The 18,386-nt window shown below is 36.6% G+C and overlaps 1 protein-coding gene across 3 annotated transcripts; it reads right to left on the reverse strand.

Moving 5' to 3' along the window:
- Positions 1–8,912: 8,912 nt before the first annotated feature.
- Positions 8,913–15,789, reverse strand: LSM5 (LSM5 homolog, U6 small nuclear RNA and mRNA degradation associated). 3 transcript variants are annotated; one of them, XM_026068586.1, is made up of 5 exons: positions 15,122–15,789; positions 13,938–14,033; positions 13,698–13,725; positions 12,954–13,026; positions 8,913–11,211 (listed from the first exon to the last, which is right to left on the reverse strand). In XM_026068586.1, the coding sequence occupies exons 1-5, from the start codon at positions 15,165–15,167 to the stop codon at positions 11,179–11,181; spliced, it is 276 nt and encodes a 91-aa protein (XP_025924371.1). In that variant the 5' UTR covers positions 15,168–15,789; the 3' UTR covers positions 8,913–11,178. The 3 variants fall into 3 exon arrangements, with proteins under 3 accessions (XP_025924371.1, XP_025924373.1, XP_025924372.1); XM_026068588.1 differs by lacking the exon at positions 15,122–15,789 and adding an exon at positions 14,571–14,833; XM_026068587.1 differs by lacking the exon at positions 15,122–15,789 and adding an exon at positions 14,627–14,832.
- Positions 15,790–18,386: the final 2,597 nt, after the last annotated feature.

Raw genomic sequence — 18,386 nt, forward strand, 5'->3', positions numbered from 1 at the left:
TTCTAGAGTGAGAAAATTGTTTACCTTAATCCCATTTTAAGTACAGAGGACAACTGGAGCTTATCACAGAACAATAGCATAGTTTCAGCTAAATGCTTAACATGGGATAGAAAATACTGTTATGGGCAGCTGAGAAATGTCATTCTTGGAAAATTAATCTTTCACATTTGGTCAGTAGAGAAAACACGCCAAATTTGTGTTTTTTCTTTAAATTAGAATGGTTCCTAAAGCTCATAGAAGGCAGAGAAGTTTATATTTTATACAGCTATTTCCCCTAGCAGTAATTCCCTTTTAATCCTGAAGGGAAGCAACATTTCCCCAAGGCACAGTTAAACCTTTGGAAGAGGAAACTATTAGCTTTAAATTTGATGTAAATTTCAACTATCCGTAAGGCTTAACAGTATCTGATGACTTCAGGAGGAAATAATCAAGGATTTCACCTTCTGTAGCTGCACCTGCTTTTTCCACAAACTACTTTAAATGTAATAGTACACTTTCTTTCAGTACACACCTTCAAAAAAAAAATTATTGCCTTAATGCAACAAATCTTGTCTCTTTTTATCCAGCTTGAAATTTCAGAATAAACAATCTAATTTTATGTGAAAATTTGACTTCAGTTTAATATTAGTCTCTTTATGTTCAATAATTGCTCTTCCTCACATTTCATTCACTTAAGCCTTACTGAAAATTCGCATCCTCAGTTGTGAAGAAAACAGATTATTTGGCAGTGTCATTATCTTGTTATAGATAATTCCTGACAAAATCCTACTCTATGGTTTTGACGTAAATTATAATTCCATGCCAGATGTCATTTGTTTCCTATGCTGTTAGGAAACATTCATTTCTACTTACTAAACATACTGTGTTACGGCATACACACAGCTTAGCATTTACAATAACTTTGAAACTGAACATAGGATTAAAAAAAATATATAGTGACAGTGTGGTAAAAAATAGTTGGTTACACTTAAGCTTGCACCTGTAAGGTGCTGCACATTCTGGCTTCCATCCAATGAAGTGTAGAAGCTGTAGTTTCATTTTAATTAATGTTAAACCTGTGCACTACTGGATCACCTAGAAGTTGAAATCTGGATCAGGTATAAGTAAATTTATTTTGATTAAGCCAGAACATACAACACGGTATTTATGCCAGTTTTGTTCTAGGTAGGAGAGCAAATAGCACATGGATCCATCATAGAATCTGCTAGGACAATTGCCCCTTCAAAGTTTATTAGTAAGATGAATTAGTAGAGCAACTTTGCATCAATTCACTGCTTTGCATCACGTAGGTATGGCATTTCTGAACTAGTACTAAGTGTCCTAAAACCAGATGTATTGTTTCACCCTTATCCCACTTGAACTCAGTAGAGTTTCTTCTGATCTTAACCATTAACCAGGTACTTACAGGCTTCAACAGATTTGTGAATTCAAACCTCTAACAATATACTTAGTCTTATCAAAACTGATAGAGGCTGCAGGAACAGACGGGAAAATAAAGCCTTTGGTTCGGTAAGTGTCATTGAGAAAGATATTCGAGCTAATATAGACCTCATAGATGCAATAATGTCACGTTAGCCAAGTAGCCTTTATTAAGAGGATGAAATTAACTTCTCAGGATCTTTTAAGTTTCCAGGTATGAAAAAGTTACTGTTAATGCACAGGAAGAACTGAAGAGAAATATTTTGGTATCATAACCAAAATAGCTCTTTCCTCTGTGAACTGGAACATAACCTATATACTGCATCTTCATTCCAAAACTCATTGCTTCTCTTTTTCCTCTTTCAATATTCCCTTTCACACATTTCAAGAAGCTCTTTCATTTTCAATCCCATATAATGAGAAATAGATTACAATGAAAGAGTTCCTAACCTAAAAAGCTAATGGATTAGACTAGCCTTGATACAGAAATGATTGGAGATACATGTATATTTGAGGTTAGAGTTACCTAGTTGTTTACAACTGTTAAAATTTCTTGCAGTATTAGAGCAATATTGGCAACATGCATGAAAACAAGAAACTACTCATAAGGCACATTCTTCCTGCAGCTAAGTGGAAATTATATCCTGAAAAGATTTGGCTGTTATACAGTATGTTTAAACCATACAAGATGGTAACCAAAAATCATTAGACCGTAGTTCTTGTCCTTTGGTTTTGCTTCTTTCCAGAACAATCTTAGTTTGCAAAGCAGATCGATTTTCTGTAACATAGATAACTAGAGTTCATGTAGTCTGACTTCTCATTTGGGAGGTCACAGTAAGTATCACAAATGGACCAAATATTTTCTACTTAAGTGCTATACTTGCTTGCAGACAGCCATTATAATTCACTTTCAAAGTGCTAAGAAAATAAGTTTTCCTGCAAAATTATGTTCCACTTATTATTATAAAATGTTTTCTGAAAACAAGTATAGCTTGTTCCCTAAAGCAATATTTTCATGCTTTGATTTTTTTTTCTAACGAGTATCAGTGCAGGAAAACTCTAAATTGTTTATGCAAAGTTTGCTGCAGTTGCACTGATCAATGTACCATTTTTTTCAAACAAGTAAACAATGACCACAACCAATATTTTCTTTTGTAAAGCCATACAGAAGGAAAAAGTACAGACTCTGTTCTGTTAATGTGCTAATAAGGAGGTGAAAGAAGCTGCTACAGATTTAAAAACTATTATAAAGGCTTTGCTATTCAAAAATGGGGAAAAAAGAACAGCCCTTACTGCTTCAATATTTAGCTCCACATTCTCATCTGTGAAGTTGATCAGTTGCTTTGAGAGACCTGGAAGAAATATTGTTTTAGCAATGGATTTGTTTTCAGGTGGTAAGACAGTCGCTATGTCTTGATTAATATTACATAGCACTGCATGGCAGGATTCATCAACACATTTTTGCCTATAGGAGCTCAGTTCTATTTTATTTTCCAATAACACACTCCTACTTAATGCAGCTCTGCTTTAGGGATGAGCAGCATGCAACTTCTTCAATGTCCACTTATTATACAAGGAAACCAACAAATCTCTTTTCTATAGTCACAAGCAGTTTTCAAAGGTGTAACTGTGTTCCAGTCATTAACTGATCCTAAACAAGGAGGAAAATACAATAGGATGAGTGGGAGAAAGACGTATGGTATTAGAGAACCTAGGCAAACTGGCACAACTTTCTTCCCTTCTGATTTGAACGGAATGCTGTTTGTCTGCTGATCACACTGATAACACACACACACAGATAATACATATAGTATTTGTTACTCTTTATCCAGCGGGCTAGGACAACGCCATCAGCAATTTCATAACACAACCTAAAACAAAATCAGATGTCACAGCTTGAAGTCTGAAGAAATGGCATCAACGATTAAATCAGCTGTAATATGGAAGGCATGGTAAGCAACAGCCATATTGATAATTTATCATGGCTCTGTTCTAAATGCTGACATTTTACATGACTTGGAGTATGCCTATTATTATGGAGATGATTACATTGCCTATCACACAAGCATATGTTAATTTTGAGATAAAGGCTGCTAGACAATATACAATGCAAATAAAAAAGTTGTATAAGGAAGGGAAGTGCAAAATGATTTTCATGGGCAATCTGGAAGCAGACAGCTGACTTCCATTTCTGACTTCGAAAACTTCTAAGTCATTTAACATCTATCTACATTTCACTCAAGATACAGCAGCAGTTCCCTCTGAGCCTCATACTTCTTTTTGGCATCCAAAGCCCACAGAGCTGCACTGCAAGCTTGAACACCCAGCGTACCAGCCCCATTTCCTGTTCCTGTAACCTAACTGCATGTACCATTTCTTACTATTTGAAAGGCCCAGTGATAACCCATCACATTTATACCACACCTGAGTTAGTGCCTCCATACAGTATTTTTGCACCATGCTTCATGGAGATGAGCTGTTGAACCCTCCAAATAGTGCACTGCATTTCAAGAAGGGTGTAGGCCAATTGGGGGGAGCCTACAGGAAATTCACAAGGATGATCAGCAATCTATAAAAGCCTGATTTAAAGAAAAAAATAAAAGACGAAGCTGCTATGTTAATAGGGAGGAGAAGACTGAAGAGAATTAACAATGTTTAAACATCTAAAAGGTAGCTTTTCTGCACATCCACTGTACACAGGACACTGAAAAATGGAGCTTAAATTACACCCTGGAAAACTTAGGGCAGGGATCAGAAAAAAAAACTTTGCAAAAGTAAGAATACTTACTTAGACAAGCTTTTGCCAGGAATGATACAGACAGTTGATCATTTGGGCTAAGAGAGACACTAGATTATCTTTCAAGATTCTTCTCTCACTATTCCCCTCCCTTTTGTGTATTTCTATAGTCACCAACCATAAACATAAGCATTTATGTCCCCAGCTGTGCCACTTACAACTGTGTATGTATATGCACATGTCTACACATATAAATTCATTTCTTTGTCAAGCACAATGGAAAGAGATTAAACATGGATAAACTGATTCACATAAAACACTTTGTAAGATCAACACCTTAGTTTCTTGCAAAACATTAGGCCCACAGATCACTGTAAGCACTATGTAAATCATTATTCCAAAATTATGTTCTCTTAAATCTCACAAAAAAAGATTTCTTGTATAAAACCTAACTCATCTCTTTTCCGATATTCCCTTTCTCTGTCAGAGATTTATTAGACAGTAAAACAACTGACTGAGGCCAAACACCATAACCAGCAAAATAGCTTACTTCTGTAACGGTTGCATATTAAACATTTGCATATTAATCAGTGTATATGCAGGTAGATACACATTTATAAATACACAAAATGAATAATCTGTAACTAGATAGACCAAGAACTCTGCAATAGCATGATATTCCAGATCAACATATATCTATGGGGAAGAACAGAAACATTCTTCCAGATTAAAAAAATGCAGCATTAATAGGAGAAGATACTTTGCATATGTTACTTGCAAGCTATGGAAACAATGTCCACAACAGCAGTTAGAACATAGGCAAACTATCTTCTCAACGGCACCTTGAAACTAATAGGCATTAGGTCTGCTGCCAGTTACGACTAGCAAATGAAGGCATTAAATCAGCAGAAGTGTCTAGGACACTGAAAATAAACTATGTCACATAGAAGATATTCATTCTCAATACAGTCTACACAGTTGTGTAATTGTAAAATAACTTGTAGCTGAAAATGAGAATCCTGAAATCTGGCTTGGGGTAAATTAGTTTTTAAATTACTTAAAAAAAAAAAAAAAAAAACTATTGTAGAAATTTAAAAAAAATCTTGTTGATTCTCGTACACTGCAGAAACACACACAGTGTTTCTCCCACTGTGAGAGGAGCAGAATAATATTCTTATTCATATATTAGATACAATAATTGAGGTCACAGGAGGATCTGTACTTTTCCACTAATTGAAAGGAACAGACCAGGTGCTTTGTGCCTCCTACCATATCTGGGGCGTGCAGTTGCCTGGTAACTTGTTGTGTGCTATTACATATTTATCACACATACATATATTTTTAATACAAAGCTGACCATTTACATTTATTAGTCAAAACAGCTTGTAGCAATACTCAGAAAGTTTAATGCTGAATTTACTGGAATTTAGGTATGTGCTTACACCGTTTGAGGAAATTAATGTATCATGAACATTAATGTATCTTTTTCTTCTTACATAAAATTATTTATATGTGAATTTGGAGTATAGAAAAAACAAAGTCTACAAATGAAAATATCAATTAGCAGCAGTATGTAGCTTTTCAGAGGACATCATGTAGTCTCTCAAACTTAACAAGCATAAATTGAACAGATAGTTAGCACCTGAAAATTTTAGATAAATTCTAATACTGTTCCCAAAACTGAGGTGTTTCAGTACTTGGGCTAGACTCATTGTCTTCAATAAATAGATAATATCTTAATCATAAAAAGGGAAATCTGATAGATAAGTAGTGCTACACAACTAACTTTATAATATATAATTTTCTCTTGTAAAAATGAAAGTGTTCCAGTTATATTGCTTTGTTCATATTTAAAATATAAAATTTTGCAGATAATTAACTAATCCCCCCACTCCAGCTGCAAACCACAATGATATAAAGTCCTTATATACTTCAGACTATATGTATTACAAGATCCTATTTCATTCAAGCCATACAATTAGCATTACCTGTGCAAAATCCATTTAAAACAACAGATTTTTCAAGCACCAAAGCAAACTGCATTTGTTGTAATTGGTAATGTAACACTTCTATCATTATATGTAGTACTGTAACAAAAAAGAATGTGCCTTACTGTCCAAGCCCTTAATTCACTTAAGGGGCTGCAAGGAGTCAGTGAAGCTATGAGCATAAATTCTTTAATGTCACTATCAGTACAATTTCCAGATCACGGATTCAGTGTCCTATGAAGAGGCTCCATTGCAGTCTTTATTTCAGAAAACAAGTAATCCACAACACCGCATTAGGTATTGTATAAAAACCTATCACCAGATCCTCAGCTAGTTTAAGTCTGTGTGTTCTACTAAAGTCAATGATACCAAATGCACCAACATATGACAGAAATATTTCAGTGCTCAGACCTAGAAAAACACCTTGGAAAATGGCCCTAATTTTTTATACAAAGTTTCCATTCTCACCAAGGATCTCTTGGAATTGAACAAGATTAGGACACTAATAGTTACTTTCAATATATTTCTTACTTAGCATTAGTTTTCATTTTAATTAAAAAAAGAGTAACTGATAATGAGCATAAACATATGTTCGAGTTTTAAATTACTTGTGTATAAAGACTATCAAATCTCTAAAAAATAATAAAAATGAATAAATTAGCTTTATTCATCCACCTATGGAGACTTCAAGAGATGACCAAAGGTGCCAGAGGGCAGGAAAGACTGAGCTCTGAAGAAAAAAAAAAAAAAGTTTTTTTTGGGGGGGTGGGATTGGGGGGTGTCAGCCTGCAAGAGGAAAGAGTGAGCAGCCTAGAACATTGGCAGACAACAGACTTTCTATCCCTCCTCTCTCTCTCCCTCCTTTTTTAAAGGGAATACTTTTTCATCCAAAGCATGTGAAACATATTGTCAAGTATGTAGTGGAAGACAAAAGTTTAAATGAGTTTAAGAGAGGAGTAGCTGAATTCTTTAAGATACATGCCAGCACTAGCTTTATGGAAAGGATCTGCATAGTGTCGAAACACTGACAGCTATTTTTGATAGCTACACACCTAAGTCAACAACTTTGTCTTTTACCTAACTGTATAGTTGCTAGTAGTGAGAAGAGACGCTGCCATGCAAGAAACAAAACTTACAGCATTTGCACTTTTCAGAAACATGGCCTGTCAGCTCATCACAGAGCTAAGTCTTACAACTTACACATTCCAATTAGACTCCAAAAAGATCTGGGACGGCCTGCTGACTATATCCAAAACTTACAGCTGATGTAGGAGCCTATGATCAACTTTACCTATTTGCCTTTAACCAATCCTCCAAATACTTTAAGAATAATTTTAAAGTAGCAGGTTCCCGGTTTGATTAGCCTAAGTAAACAAGATCTTCCTTCAAATGTGGGTTTCTCTTCTCATCAGTTTTCACATGTGAATAGAAATTAAACTTGCATAACCACTGAAACCAGTGAAAAATTTTCAATTAATTTAACAGCATCAGAAATGGTCCTCAAGTATAATTTATAAAGCAAATGTTTCACTCTTAGAAATGTTTTTTTAGCAAATGTTAGCAATGCTGTACTACAGATTCTCATTCACAGTCACATATGCTTCTCCTAAGATTAAGCAACTTAATATTTTAAAATCACCATCATAATTGTGCATTTGATACAGTTTTTCTGCTTTTCAAAGCTTGCTGATACAGAAAAGCCGCAAGTAATAAAAATGGACTGACTTACTAGTTCCTGTGGAGGAAATAAAAAGAATTAAGCATTATTACAAAAATAAGACTATCACATACATTAAGTATCCATAAATCTATGATCATGAACTGTATGAGCTTTTGTTAACATTCATATTTGAACACAGGCATGCAAAGTGTTCATCAGTTCCACAGAAACCGTATGACAGAATTGCTGTGCAATTCCCTAAGGATGAAAAACATGTCAAAAGCCAACAGTAATCAAGGAATCTTGTTTCATTTCATATGGTTAAAAAAAAAAAAAAGTTAGGGTTTGGGAGGAGTTTTTTGTATGAATAGTTAGACAAACACAGCAAACATTTCCAACAGCAATATTCAGATTTCTGTGAGTAAGACAAAATAGTACATGGAAAGGAACCATATCCATACTACCAGACAGTACTGTTAGTCAAGTCACGTAGAAGAGTTAAAGATCACTGTATCCAGTGCCATCATTAAGAGGAAAGGAGGGAGGGAAAAAAAAAAAAGATAAAAAGAAAAGGACCCATCACTCTGTATGTCATGAGCATAAAGAAGTTATTTTAACCTGATGAACACCGTGCTTTTAACTTTTCAAGTTGTGTGTATTTTTTAAAACCTAAAATAGTACCTGAGCCTTAGATGACTGACTTGTTTTCCAGATTGCTACTTTAGGGTACCATTACAGCACAGTGTCAAAAACTTCTAAAGGAAGTACAGTAGCAACATGATTAAATACTAGACTTCCAGAATAAAAATAAACAGTCCATTTAAAATAAAAGCTTAATTGTACTTTCAAAGCAACAAGCAATAAGAATATTGAATGAGAACCGCAAATCAAAGCAGATCAGACTGGAATACTTGAAATTCTAAGTTCAAAAAGTTAAACCTTTCCTTTCATATTATAAATGTTTAACAGCATTTGGATGCTCAAAAATTGTCTTTAAAGTGATGCCTGCAGACCTCAAAGTCCTGAATCAGAATATCTTCCTAAGAGAAAATAGTCTTAGCACTTCCTCTGAAGGGGTGATAAAAACACAACCACAGACAAGAAGGAAGTGAGGCAATACCAAATTTTTATTCTAGAGATAACAAAATCTTGAGAGAATAAAATACTTGTGCTGTCAAAACAAAAGTTTGCCTTGCCTATGAAAAGTCGCTTTGAGACAAAATTTGCTCTTTTTCTCTCCCAAGCATGGAATCCCTCTTCAATTTAAGAACATTTTCAAAACATTGAGTGAAGTAGGAAGTAAATGCATACAGCAGAAGATTTACAGAATCTTATTCCAGGAAAAAAAAAAATAAGTCAAATGAGATTCTTGCACATATACACACTGGTGGTAGTCTGAAAGCTAAACAACTCTGAGAAATCCAAAATACTTCACATAGATCAGAACATGCTCTGAAAGTTAGTCTGAAGATATAAGTAGGTGTCACATTCTCTTTAATTTTATTAATTTTTCCTTTTAGAAATACTGATGCCATGATAAATGCTTAAAACAGGTGTTATTCAGTCGTTAAGAAAAAAAGTCACTACAACATCCTTCACAAGAAAGCCCAGCTACAAGATACACTTGTGCAAAAGGTATCTCCCATTGTGACTACAAAGGTTAGGGAAAAAAGAAAGAGAGAAAGACAGAGATTCAAAATAGTATTACACTATCTTTCAAGCATTCTGAGAAAAGAATTCAACTGATAAAGTATTTGGGGGCAAAACCAACAGATGAAATGATTCTAATCAAATGAAAGTTAAAAAAAAAAACCTCTGACTTTCTGATGATATGTTAAAAAAAAAAAAAAGTTGGAGAAGTAGGGACAAAAAAATGAAAAACCATTCAGAGAGCCAAGGTATAGACTGTCACTGTCTAATCTGAGCAGTACAAAAGCAGTTCATACATTCAGAGCAAATATATTTCAATGTAGCATGTTTCTGTGGGAGGGAAGAGAGGGGGCGTCTTTCTCCTTTAGAAGGCCAAAACAAGAAGTCCTTCTCAATATACTTCAAGCTAAGACCCAGCTAGCAAACAATTTTTCTCAGACAGATAAAGCAGGGCAAAAGGATCTAATACAACTTCATTACAGTCTCCTGCTCCTGAGCCCCTTTCTTCAACTCTTCTTTCCTCTTCTAGTGATGGGAAGAAGTCAAGGCATTTACTATCCCTAGGAGTCCATACTCTACCCTGCTTGCCTCTGTAGTAACAGCAGGCAGTTGTGATTCTTCTCCAAAGAGATTTAAACATAGGAATCAGTAGAGTAGGGCATTATGTATCAGGAGAGCAGGGCATAAGCTGCAGTGGGCATAATGTATAATCATGTTAGTTTCTTATCCGTCATAATAAAATAAACGCACCAGTTCCTTACTTTATCAAACCTCTCCCAAAGTAGAGGTTTCCTCCAATATCTGTCATGTTTCTGTTTGGATCACAGAAACATCCAAAAGAACATATTTACTCTGAAATAACTACTCTAAACCATGCAAGAAAGCCTGGGCAACTTCTAATTTAAGTACACACAACACCACTTAGCGGTGAAAATGTGGTCTCCAGTAAATGAGTGAAAAGTTGTAAGACTAGCCTTTTTTCTTCCTGAACATGAACTAGGCCTGATCTTTTCTTGATTAACAATGATGATTAAAGTGTCTTTACTGTAAGAAAGTGTATCTACCAAGTAAAAGAAGTTCAAGAGAGATGAACCTGAATGATCTCCAGAGGTCCCTTCCAATCCCAACTATTCTGGGACAGCAGAACCAGAAGATCCTGAACTTCAAAGATACATCCACTTTGCAAACTTCTCAGAATTATACTACACTTCATAACATTCACCTTGGCTTCAGGTGATTCAGCTTCAAGTAGCATTTAAACAAATGATCCAGCTTAATCTCTGCCTGCACTCCAAAGTAGTACAACGTCTTGGCTCATGAACTTTTACATAGACTTGTGATATAAACAAATGCAACATATATAGAAAACTAAAGACTGATTGACAGCAACTGGAACATAAGCTGTTATTTTGCATTCCATGAAACAGTTGCAAAATCATCTTAAACTTGTGCACTTACATAACCAAGCAAAATAATTAACAAAAAGAAAGCCTTTTATTCAGAACAGATTAGTGTGCCTTTACAAGAAAGTCATGATTTCAACTTACAAAGTCAGCATTAGCAATGCATCTTTCCTGAAGAGAAAGTCTTTGTCTTTTATCAAATATCAACTTCAAATGTGTGTAAAAACAAAACAAAACACAACCTCCCCCCACACCCATACCCCAAAAGCTCTATTTAGAATACATATATAACTTGTCTTCATAGATGACAAATGGATCAATTTATACTTCAGGTCCTTCTCCTCCAGGAACCAGCTATAAAAGAGTAAGACGGTTTTGTGTTAGTGCCATGGATGAGTTATACAAACCCGCATCTGTCGCTTCTTGCTTAACATTTTAGCAGATGGAGAATTCACAGCAAAACACAAAAATGTTTTTTGTATTTGATATTATCCTACCCTCCCAAAAGGGCAAGTTAGTAACTGCCAGAGAAGCACAGGTGTCAAAAAGAAACTCCAGAATACAAAAAAAGTTTAATACTAGAGAGTTCCTATATATCATAATGTTATTTGTTATTCAATTCAAGAAGATGATTCTGCCTACAAAGACTACAGTTCATTTTTAAAAGGACAAAGAGTATGCTTCCTGTCAAGAAGCTTTTCTCCAATTAGTGGTTCTTCCCCAGACTGTTACTATATTGGGAAATTCATTTCCTCTTTCCAATTTTTATTGCAAAGCAGAGTGCAAAGGCTTATAAAGAGCCTGAATCCTTCTAAACATAGCAGGAAATAAGTCAACACAGTATTTTCCTGTGAAGAAAATAAGGAACTGAACAATACAAAAGGAAAAATATGAATAAGAAAAAAAAATTTCAGTCAAACATTGCTTTTACCAAGATTTTCTTAATAATTAGCTGAGAGCTTCTAAAGGCAAAGATCTTTCCTTATTTGGGAAGAGGGGTTAAAAAAAAAAAAACCTAAAGCATAAATTTTTTACCTGGAGAAGATTTGCCTCAAAAATAGATACAAGATGTATTGCCCAATACTTGCACTCTAAGAATCAGCAACTTCTGCTTTAAGGGCAAGATACTACCACATCTACTGGATGACCGTAATTTCACCCCATACAAGAAGTCAGAATATGCACTATTTGTTAAGGAATCAGGAGAATAGCCAAAGTGGAAAAGGCTTAGAAATCAAGGCAAGATGGCACTTGCTCAGAAAGCTGGGACACAGAGTAAGAAAGCAGTGATGTGGAGGTTATTCTTCCTTCAGAGAGTCAGCCTAGACTCAAGTCTGTCTTCTTCCTCTTCTCACAGAACTAGGAATGCCCTTATATTCAGATGTAGTAGGCCCTGACTTTGCAGCCATCTATGTAAATAAGCAAAAAAACTACTGTAATAGGTCTATCTTTGTGGTAAAGTGTCTAGAAAGTTGCAGAATTCAGCTTAGGGATGCATAATCACAATATTCAATTATTGGTTCAGTCCTGGTCTACATATATCAACATGCAGTAAACTAAAATCATAGTGCTTCTAGTTCAGTATAGCCCAACAGACCTCTGTATCTTTTCTCAGAGCACATAAAGGCACTGCTCCCTGGGCATCACATGCTATTTTAACAGTTGAATGACTTGACAAGAGTATAAACATCCAAACTGCTGCATCTGTACATAAAATAATGGATGCAATTTAAAAGCATCCTGCCCTACATAATTATACAGCCAAGCACTCATGAGTCAAAAGCCACTATATCAACCAGGCTACAAAGAAGATTCCAAAGCCAGAAGCAACTCCCTAACACATCTGAAGACCAGAAAAGGATTCACCAAAATGAAATTATGGTCATCCTATTTTCACGAATTTTAAACTGTAACATGTGACAAGTATGGCAATAAGATCGCTTCTCTAGCCTCAGTCATATACATATATGTCCCTGAAGCTACTTGAAGCAGCTTAAGTAATGGAACACTCAGCTTGAAGTAGCAAATCAAGCAATAATTGAATTCAACAAGTACAGAAAATAAATGCATGCAGTCTCTTTGCCATGATGACTTACCATTGTTATGTTATTTCCATTTAGTAAAATCTGGTCTAGTTTTGTGATTCTTCTGCCCTCAGGTGTAATTTCACTGAAACAGCATGATGGGGGAAAAAAAAAACAACATGCAAGTAAATAAGAACATGTAACTATGGAAAATGATTATAGTTTTGATTATAGTACTGACACAAAGCTCTATACTACAATAGAATTTATCAGAAGTAACAAATACATTAGCTATGTCACAACATAATTTTTATACATTGGCCATCTGGGTAAAGAAAGCTACCTGAAGACTAAAGAGATCTACTGTACTTTTCTTCTTGGTACATAAAGACATGGACTTACTCTCTAAATCTTACCAAAATCTTGACTACCACTAATACTCAAAATAGGTTTCAAATAGCAAGATTGCAAGACAAAGTAATAAATACTTATCCTTAAGTGTGCCAAGTTTCCAAATTTTTGCCTATATGTTACGAAGACTTAAAAACAAACTACTGGAGAGTTCCACACAGAACCTATGCAAAATTAAGGCTATAAATTAGGAGCTTCATTAAAAATATTTACCAAGATAAACCAGGAAACAGATGGTCTATGACATGGCTGTCCTCAATAGATCATCCTCTAGTTTAACTCTAAGGTCTGAATTATTCTGTCAGCAAGCTTTCCAAAAATATCAGAACACTTTGCTGATACCATGTTTTTGTAACTTGGGAAAACAAAGTTTAAAAAGTCACAAGAGAAAGAAATAATACTTACAATTCTGTAACATCTTCTAACACCATATCTGAAAGTCTAGTTTCAAGGAAAATAAGGCACAGAACCTTTAAATTATTTTCATTTTACATGGAAGTGTGATTTTATCTATAAAATAAAATCAGAGTAACATATTAATCAATACAAGAAGTTTCTACTCAGTGAACTCCGAACTCTTAAAAGCAACAAATGAATTAAGCCTAAACATAAAGTTTAGCCTTAAACAGTTCCATCAAAGGATACTGACAAAGTCATCAAATCCTAGAAGCGTTCCAACGATTTCTTTATCACTCTTCATCACAATATGAATGCGTGAACCTATGCATTTGTCCACAAGTTCTGTAAATTAAAAAAAAAAAAAAAAGGGATTAAAAACACGCTTCTAAGCAGAAAGTTTAACATTATGATGAAAAAGAGTAGTTGTCAAGGACACTAGTAAGACAGAGAAAAATAAGCGTTTTCCTTACACAGCTTACTACTAATATTACAAGTCTTTAAGGTAACAGTACTGTATAGACATACTTACTTTGGTGAAGACATATTACTATTGCTGCTAGTTGTATGTTTAATTAGTATGTGATTGCTCAGCATCAAAGTTAGATAATCTTCAGCATATCTTTGTGCTGCATCCAAATTAAAGCTATGAATAATTTCTTTGAATGCTCTCCATTCTTAAAGGCTCATTATTATTCCCCCCACCCCAAGACAGAAATTTAAAACTTCTCTCAATTAACATTTGCCAGAAACTGAACAGTTTACCAATCCAGACATTGCTCCTGAGCAGCCCGAGGAGTGTTATAATGTACCAGGTCCCCACAATTTAACAAAAGACGCAAGACAGAAGTTTTATTGACAAGATATGCCTGTTCTCCTCACCTTTCTTCCCTGACCACCTCCTCTCAGAGGAATAGAAAGCTTATACTACACATTACCTCAGTTTTAGGGGTTTATTTTGTTCTTCCACCAAGAAAACTTGACATTTGAGCTAGGACCATGCAGCCACCTAGCTTTAAGGCGTGACGGGCACGACTTTTTTACGTATCCCTCGCACGCCGAGGGCGGGAGCCCCGCTTCGCTCCCGCGCCGGCACAGCCAAGTCTCCACACTGCCGCAGAGACACCCCGCACCCCCACCACTGCCCCGCCCAGTCGAGCTCCAACCGCTGCCCTCGCGCACCCGCCGCGCGCCGCCCGTGACGCCACACCCGCCGCCGCGCGAGGCGAGGCAACCAGCGCGTGACGCGCACTCCGCCTCTCGCCTTCCAACCGCTCCGGCCCCCATTCAAACCTCCCGCCACGCGCGGCGCCAGGGGAGCCTAGAAACCGCCCTCCCTCCTCGCCCTTCGTTTGAGGGGAGCCTCCCCACACACCGCCGCCACAACAACCGGGAGAGAGCGGAGGCACCGCAGCGGCGGCGGCACTGGTTACCGAGCGGCAGGAGCTGAGACGGGTTGGTAGTCGCGTTGGCGGCCATATTGGATCCAGGCCTAACCAATCGCTCCCGCGGAAGTGAACGGTCCCCTGACGGCGAGGCCCACTCTTGGGTCGGAGCGGCAGCCCCTCCTAGCCGATGTCCGAGCGCTCGGCCCTCCCGGCTGCGCTGGGCCCGGGCCCAGGCCGGGCAGCGGGGGGGACATGGCCGCCGTGGCCGGCCCCTAGCCACGCAGGAGGGGCTCTGAATATTTTTCCTCTTAAGGCAGACCTGGTACCTCCTTCTCTCTAATCAGCAGGCAGGGGCTCGGTCGCTGTCTGCACGAATGCCGTGCTCCTACCCCCTCGGCTGCGGTRGGGCTCAGTGCCGTGACCCAGATCAGAAATTAAGGGATTTAAATTCTGCTTCAAAGTGGAAAAGCCACTGTGCCATCTGCGCCCGCTTACTAACTAACGTAAGCTGTAATGTTACAGCAGAGAGCGAGCCCCGCTGTGTTTAAGGGTGAGCATGGCTCTCTGCCCAAAGCTTCGTTATTTCCAAGTGCTTTAAAAATCCTCCTGATTTCTCGAATTGCTTGAAATTTACTGCGCTTAATGGTAGCGCTGGCTAATATTAATGACTCGAATTGGAGATTGTTGTCAAGCTTTAGTCTCTTCTCTTTTGAAAAATTAAATATTTTACAAAATCGTGTTTTTCTGAAGGTTATTGACTAAATACTTTGACTAAATACTGTCAAGCCAAAATAATTTTAACTAAATATTTTTCCTTTTGTGGGAGATGTACATAGTCACTGAGGGTAGACAAAAGAAAAAGATAAAACAAAAGCCAAGCAATATTGCATAAGCAGCAAAACTAGAACTGTCTTGAAACTAGACAGGTTCAGAGCTATATGCAGTGCTCTGAATCAAACGACCACAATTCATTAAGGTCATCTTAAATACGTATTTATCCTAAACATGCCATTAATGAAATTCTTGTGCAGCTGAATTCACAATAATGAAGACAGATGACCCTTCACATTTCAGAAGTTTTTTATCTCTTGCCTTACTGCCTTTTCCCATATTTTGATCAAAATAATCATTTTGTTCTTCAGGGTTTTTTGTTCATTTAACTAATGGTTTTCTATATTTTAATATTCATATCTAAGATTTTTGTCTTTGTAAAATGTACTTCAGTTTTCTAATACTCTGAGACATTCATGAAATCTCTAGCCCATCATTACTTTCTTTGTCTTTTATCTTTCTTACTTTGTTTACAGGAGAAGTTTCCAAGTGAGAGATCATAATCCCAAGCAGTGTCATGGTCATTAATTCAGATTGTTTTTGCTAGTATTTAGGGTAAGAGCCTCAGAAAAAATAGACTCCACACAGGAACTGAGATTGCAACCAGCAAGAAATTAGTTACAAACCTCAGTTCCATGCTACGATTTCATTTATGCTTATTAACAGAAATCCTAGAACAATTATTTTTAGTCACATGCTCTCTTCTACAAATTCACAATTCCTTCCTTTAGGAAAGTGGGCTATACCTAACAAATTCAGTGAAACTACCAGCTACTGCAGGCACTGCTCACCTCTAAGGCTACTTCTAGATATATAAAACATACTTCTCTTGTAAAGGTTATTCATCTCAAGAAGTCTCGCCTCAGATAATCTGCTCTGATAACTTTGATTATCACTACTAAATTCAGAATGAGTGACAAATGCTGATTACTATGCTAATGACATAATAGCTGGTGGTAGCTAAGTAAATATTACTGCTGAGAGAAAAGAACTATCTATATGGCCAATTGAGTTTGTTCGAGTTTGTTATTGATATTTATTAAATATGCATTGAGAAAGTAAATTCCATTAGGAAAGTTCCGACTGAGACTTTTCCAGGAGCTTTTGTTTCATAGCTGTTCTATCTCCCTTTCCATTTCATAAAAAACAAACACACAGTGTTAGCTGTGAAAAAGACATAGAAGATGTCAATCAGATCGATTTTCCAGAACAGGCTGATGTCATTCAGTCCAATGTTTAACATTTTTATTGCCTTAGTGGGAAAGAAAATTTCAAACAATGAAAAAAAACTAATAACCTATTCAGAGAAGCAATAATCCACAATTATCCAGCAGTCTCATTGTAATGTCCCTATAATGCAAAATCCATAGCAGTGAGAGTACTGCCACATTGCCCTTTCTTCAATTAACTGAACGTGAGATAAAAATACTCTCAGGCATCTCCTTTTTTTTTTTTTTTTTGGTATATCTCATTACTGGAGGAGATAATGGCTCATATTTCACACATTTTTCTTTTTTGAAATTATACTGAACATCATAAAAGTAAGTTACAGAAAAGGCCTCATAAGGAATCATTCTCTTGCCAGTGAAGGATTGTTTCCTGCAGTTTATCCTTTGTTCCCTAAAGTATATATTTTATGTAATGGAACTGCTGTTGAAGTTGAAGAATAATATGTAATTATAGACTTTATTGTTATAATTGGAGCTTCTGGGTATTGTGTTAATGATGAGGTTTTCTTTGAGCATTATTCTTTTATAGTTTTTTTTCAAAAAGAATCTCTTCTGATTTCCACAAGGAATCCTAATTATTAAGGGTACAATCACTAGCAAATGCTGTTGATTTAAATAAACAGGACTGAATCCTAAGAAAGGTTAATGAGGGAGCATGGTCTGTGCACAGCAAGATAAAGATTTTAACGCTCTTGTACTAAATTTGCTTGTACTCTTGGGAAGTCTTTAAACTCTCTTCCTCAGGATATCCTAATGTATGTTTAGTAGTTTAACATTCTAATGGAAGGAGAATTAACTTTATTTTTCTAACTTTAATCCATTAATGGACATGCTTCAAGTTAAGCAACCCCACAGCTGACTTCTCTCAAGCTCTGAAAACATCATGAAGCCCTAATTTGTTTGAACGGCAACACTTTGAAAATGGAAGATCTATGCAAAAAAAAAGCTTTCGGACTAAATTTTTATCTTTTGTTTTATTTTCAGTCCTCCGCAAACCCTCTCACCTATGTGAATTAAAATCAGAGATGTGTGCTGCCATAAATTAAGCAGCCTGGGCGTTTAGTGTTTTCTGTATTTTCACAGTGGCTTTGAGAAGGGTGAAAAAAGAAAAGAGAGAGGCGGGATTAGTTGCCGCTTTGTCCCGTACCTGCCCCCTTTGCGGGCACCGCGCTAGGCGGGGCGCTCCCGGTGGGAGCCGGCCAGGCGGCGCAGTTTTTCCGGGAGCCGACATAAAACTAGCGTGTTTCGGT

Source organism: Apteryx rowi, unplaced genomic scaffold, assembly GCF_003343035.1.
Source record: "Apteryx rowi isolate R43461 unplaced genomic scaffold, aptRow1 scaffold_276, whole genome shotgun sequence".
NCBI classification, from domain to species: Eukaryota; Metazoa; Chordata; class Aves; order Apterygiformes; family Apterygidae; genus Apteryx; species Apteryx rowi.

Coding starts and splice junctions, on each gene's coding strand:
- LSM5 (XM_026068586.1), bottom strand. CDS start 15,167: ATGGCCGCCAACGCGACTACCAACCCGTCTCAGCTCCTGCCGCTCG. Junction 14,034..15,121: donor GTCTCAGCTCCTGCCGCTCG/GTAACCAGTGCC, acceptor TTTAATTTACAG/AACTTGTGGACAAATGCATA. Junction 11,212..12,953: donor ATGGAAATAACATAACAATG/GTAAGTCATCAT, acceptor ACTCTTTTATAG/CTGGTTCCTGGAGGAGAAGG.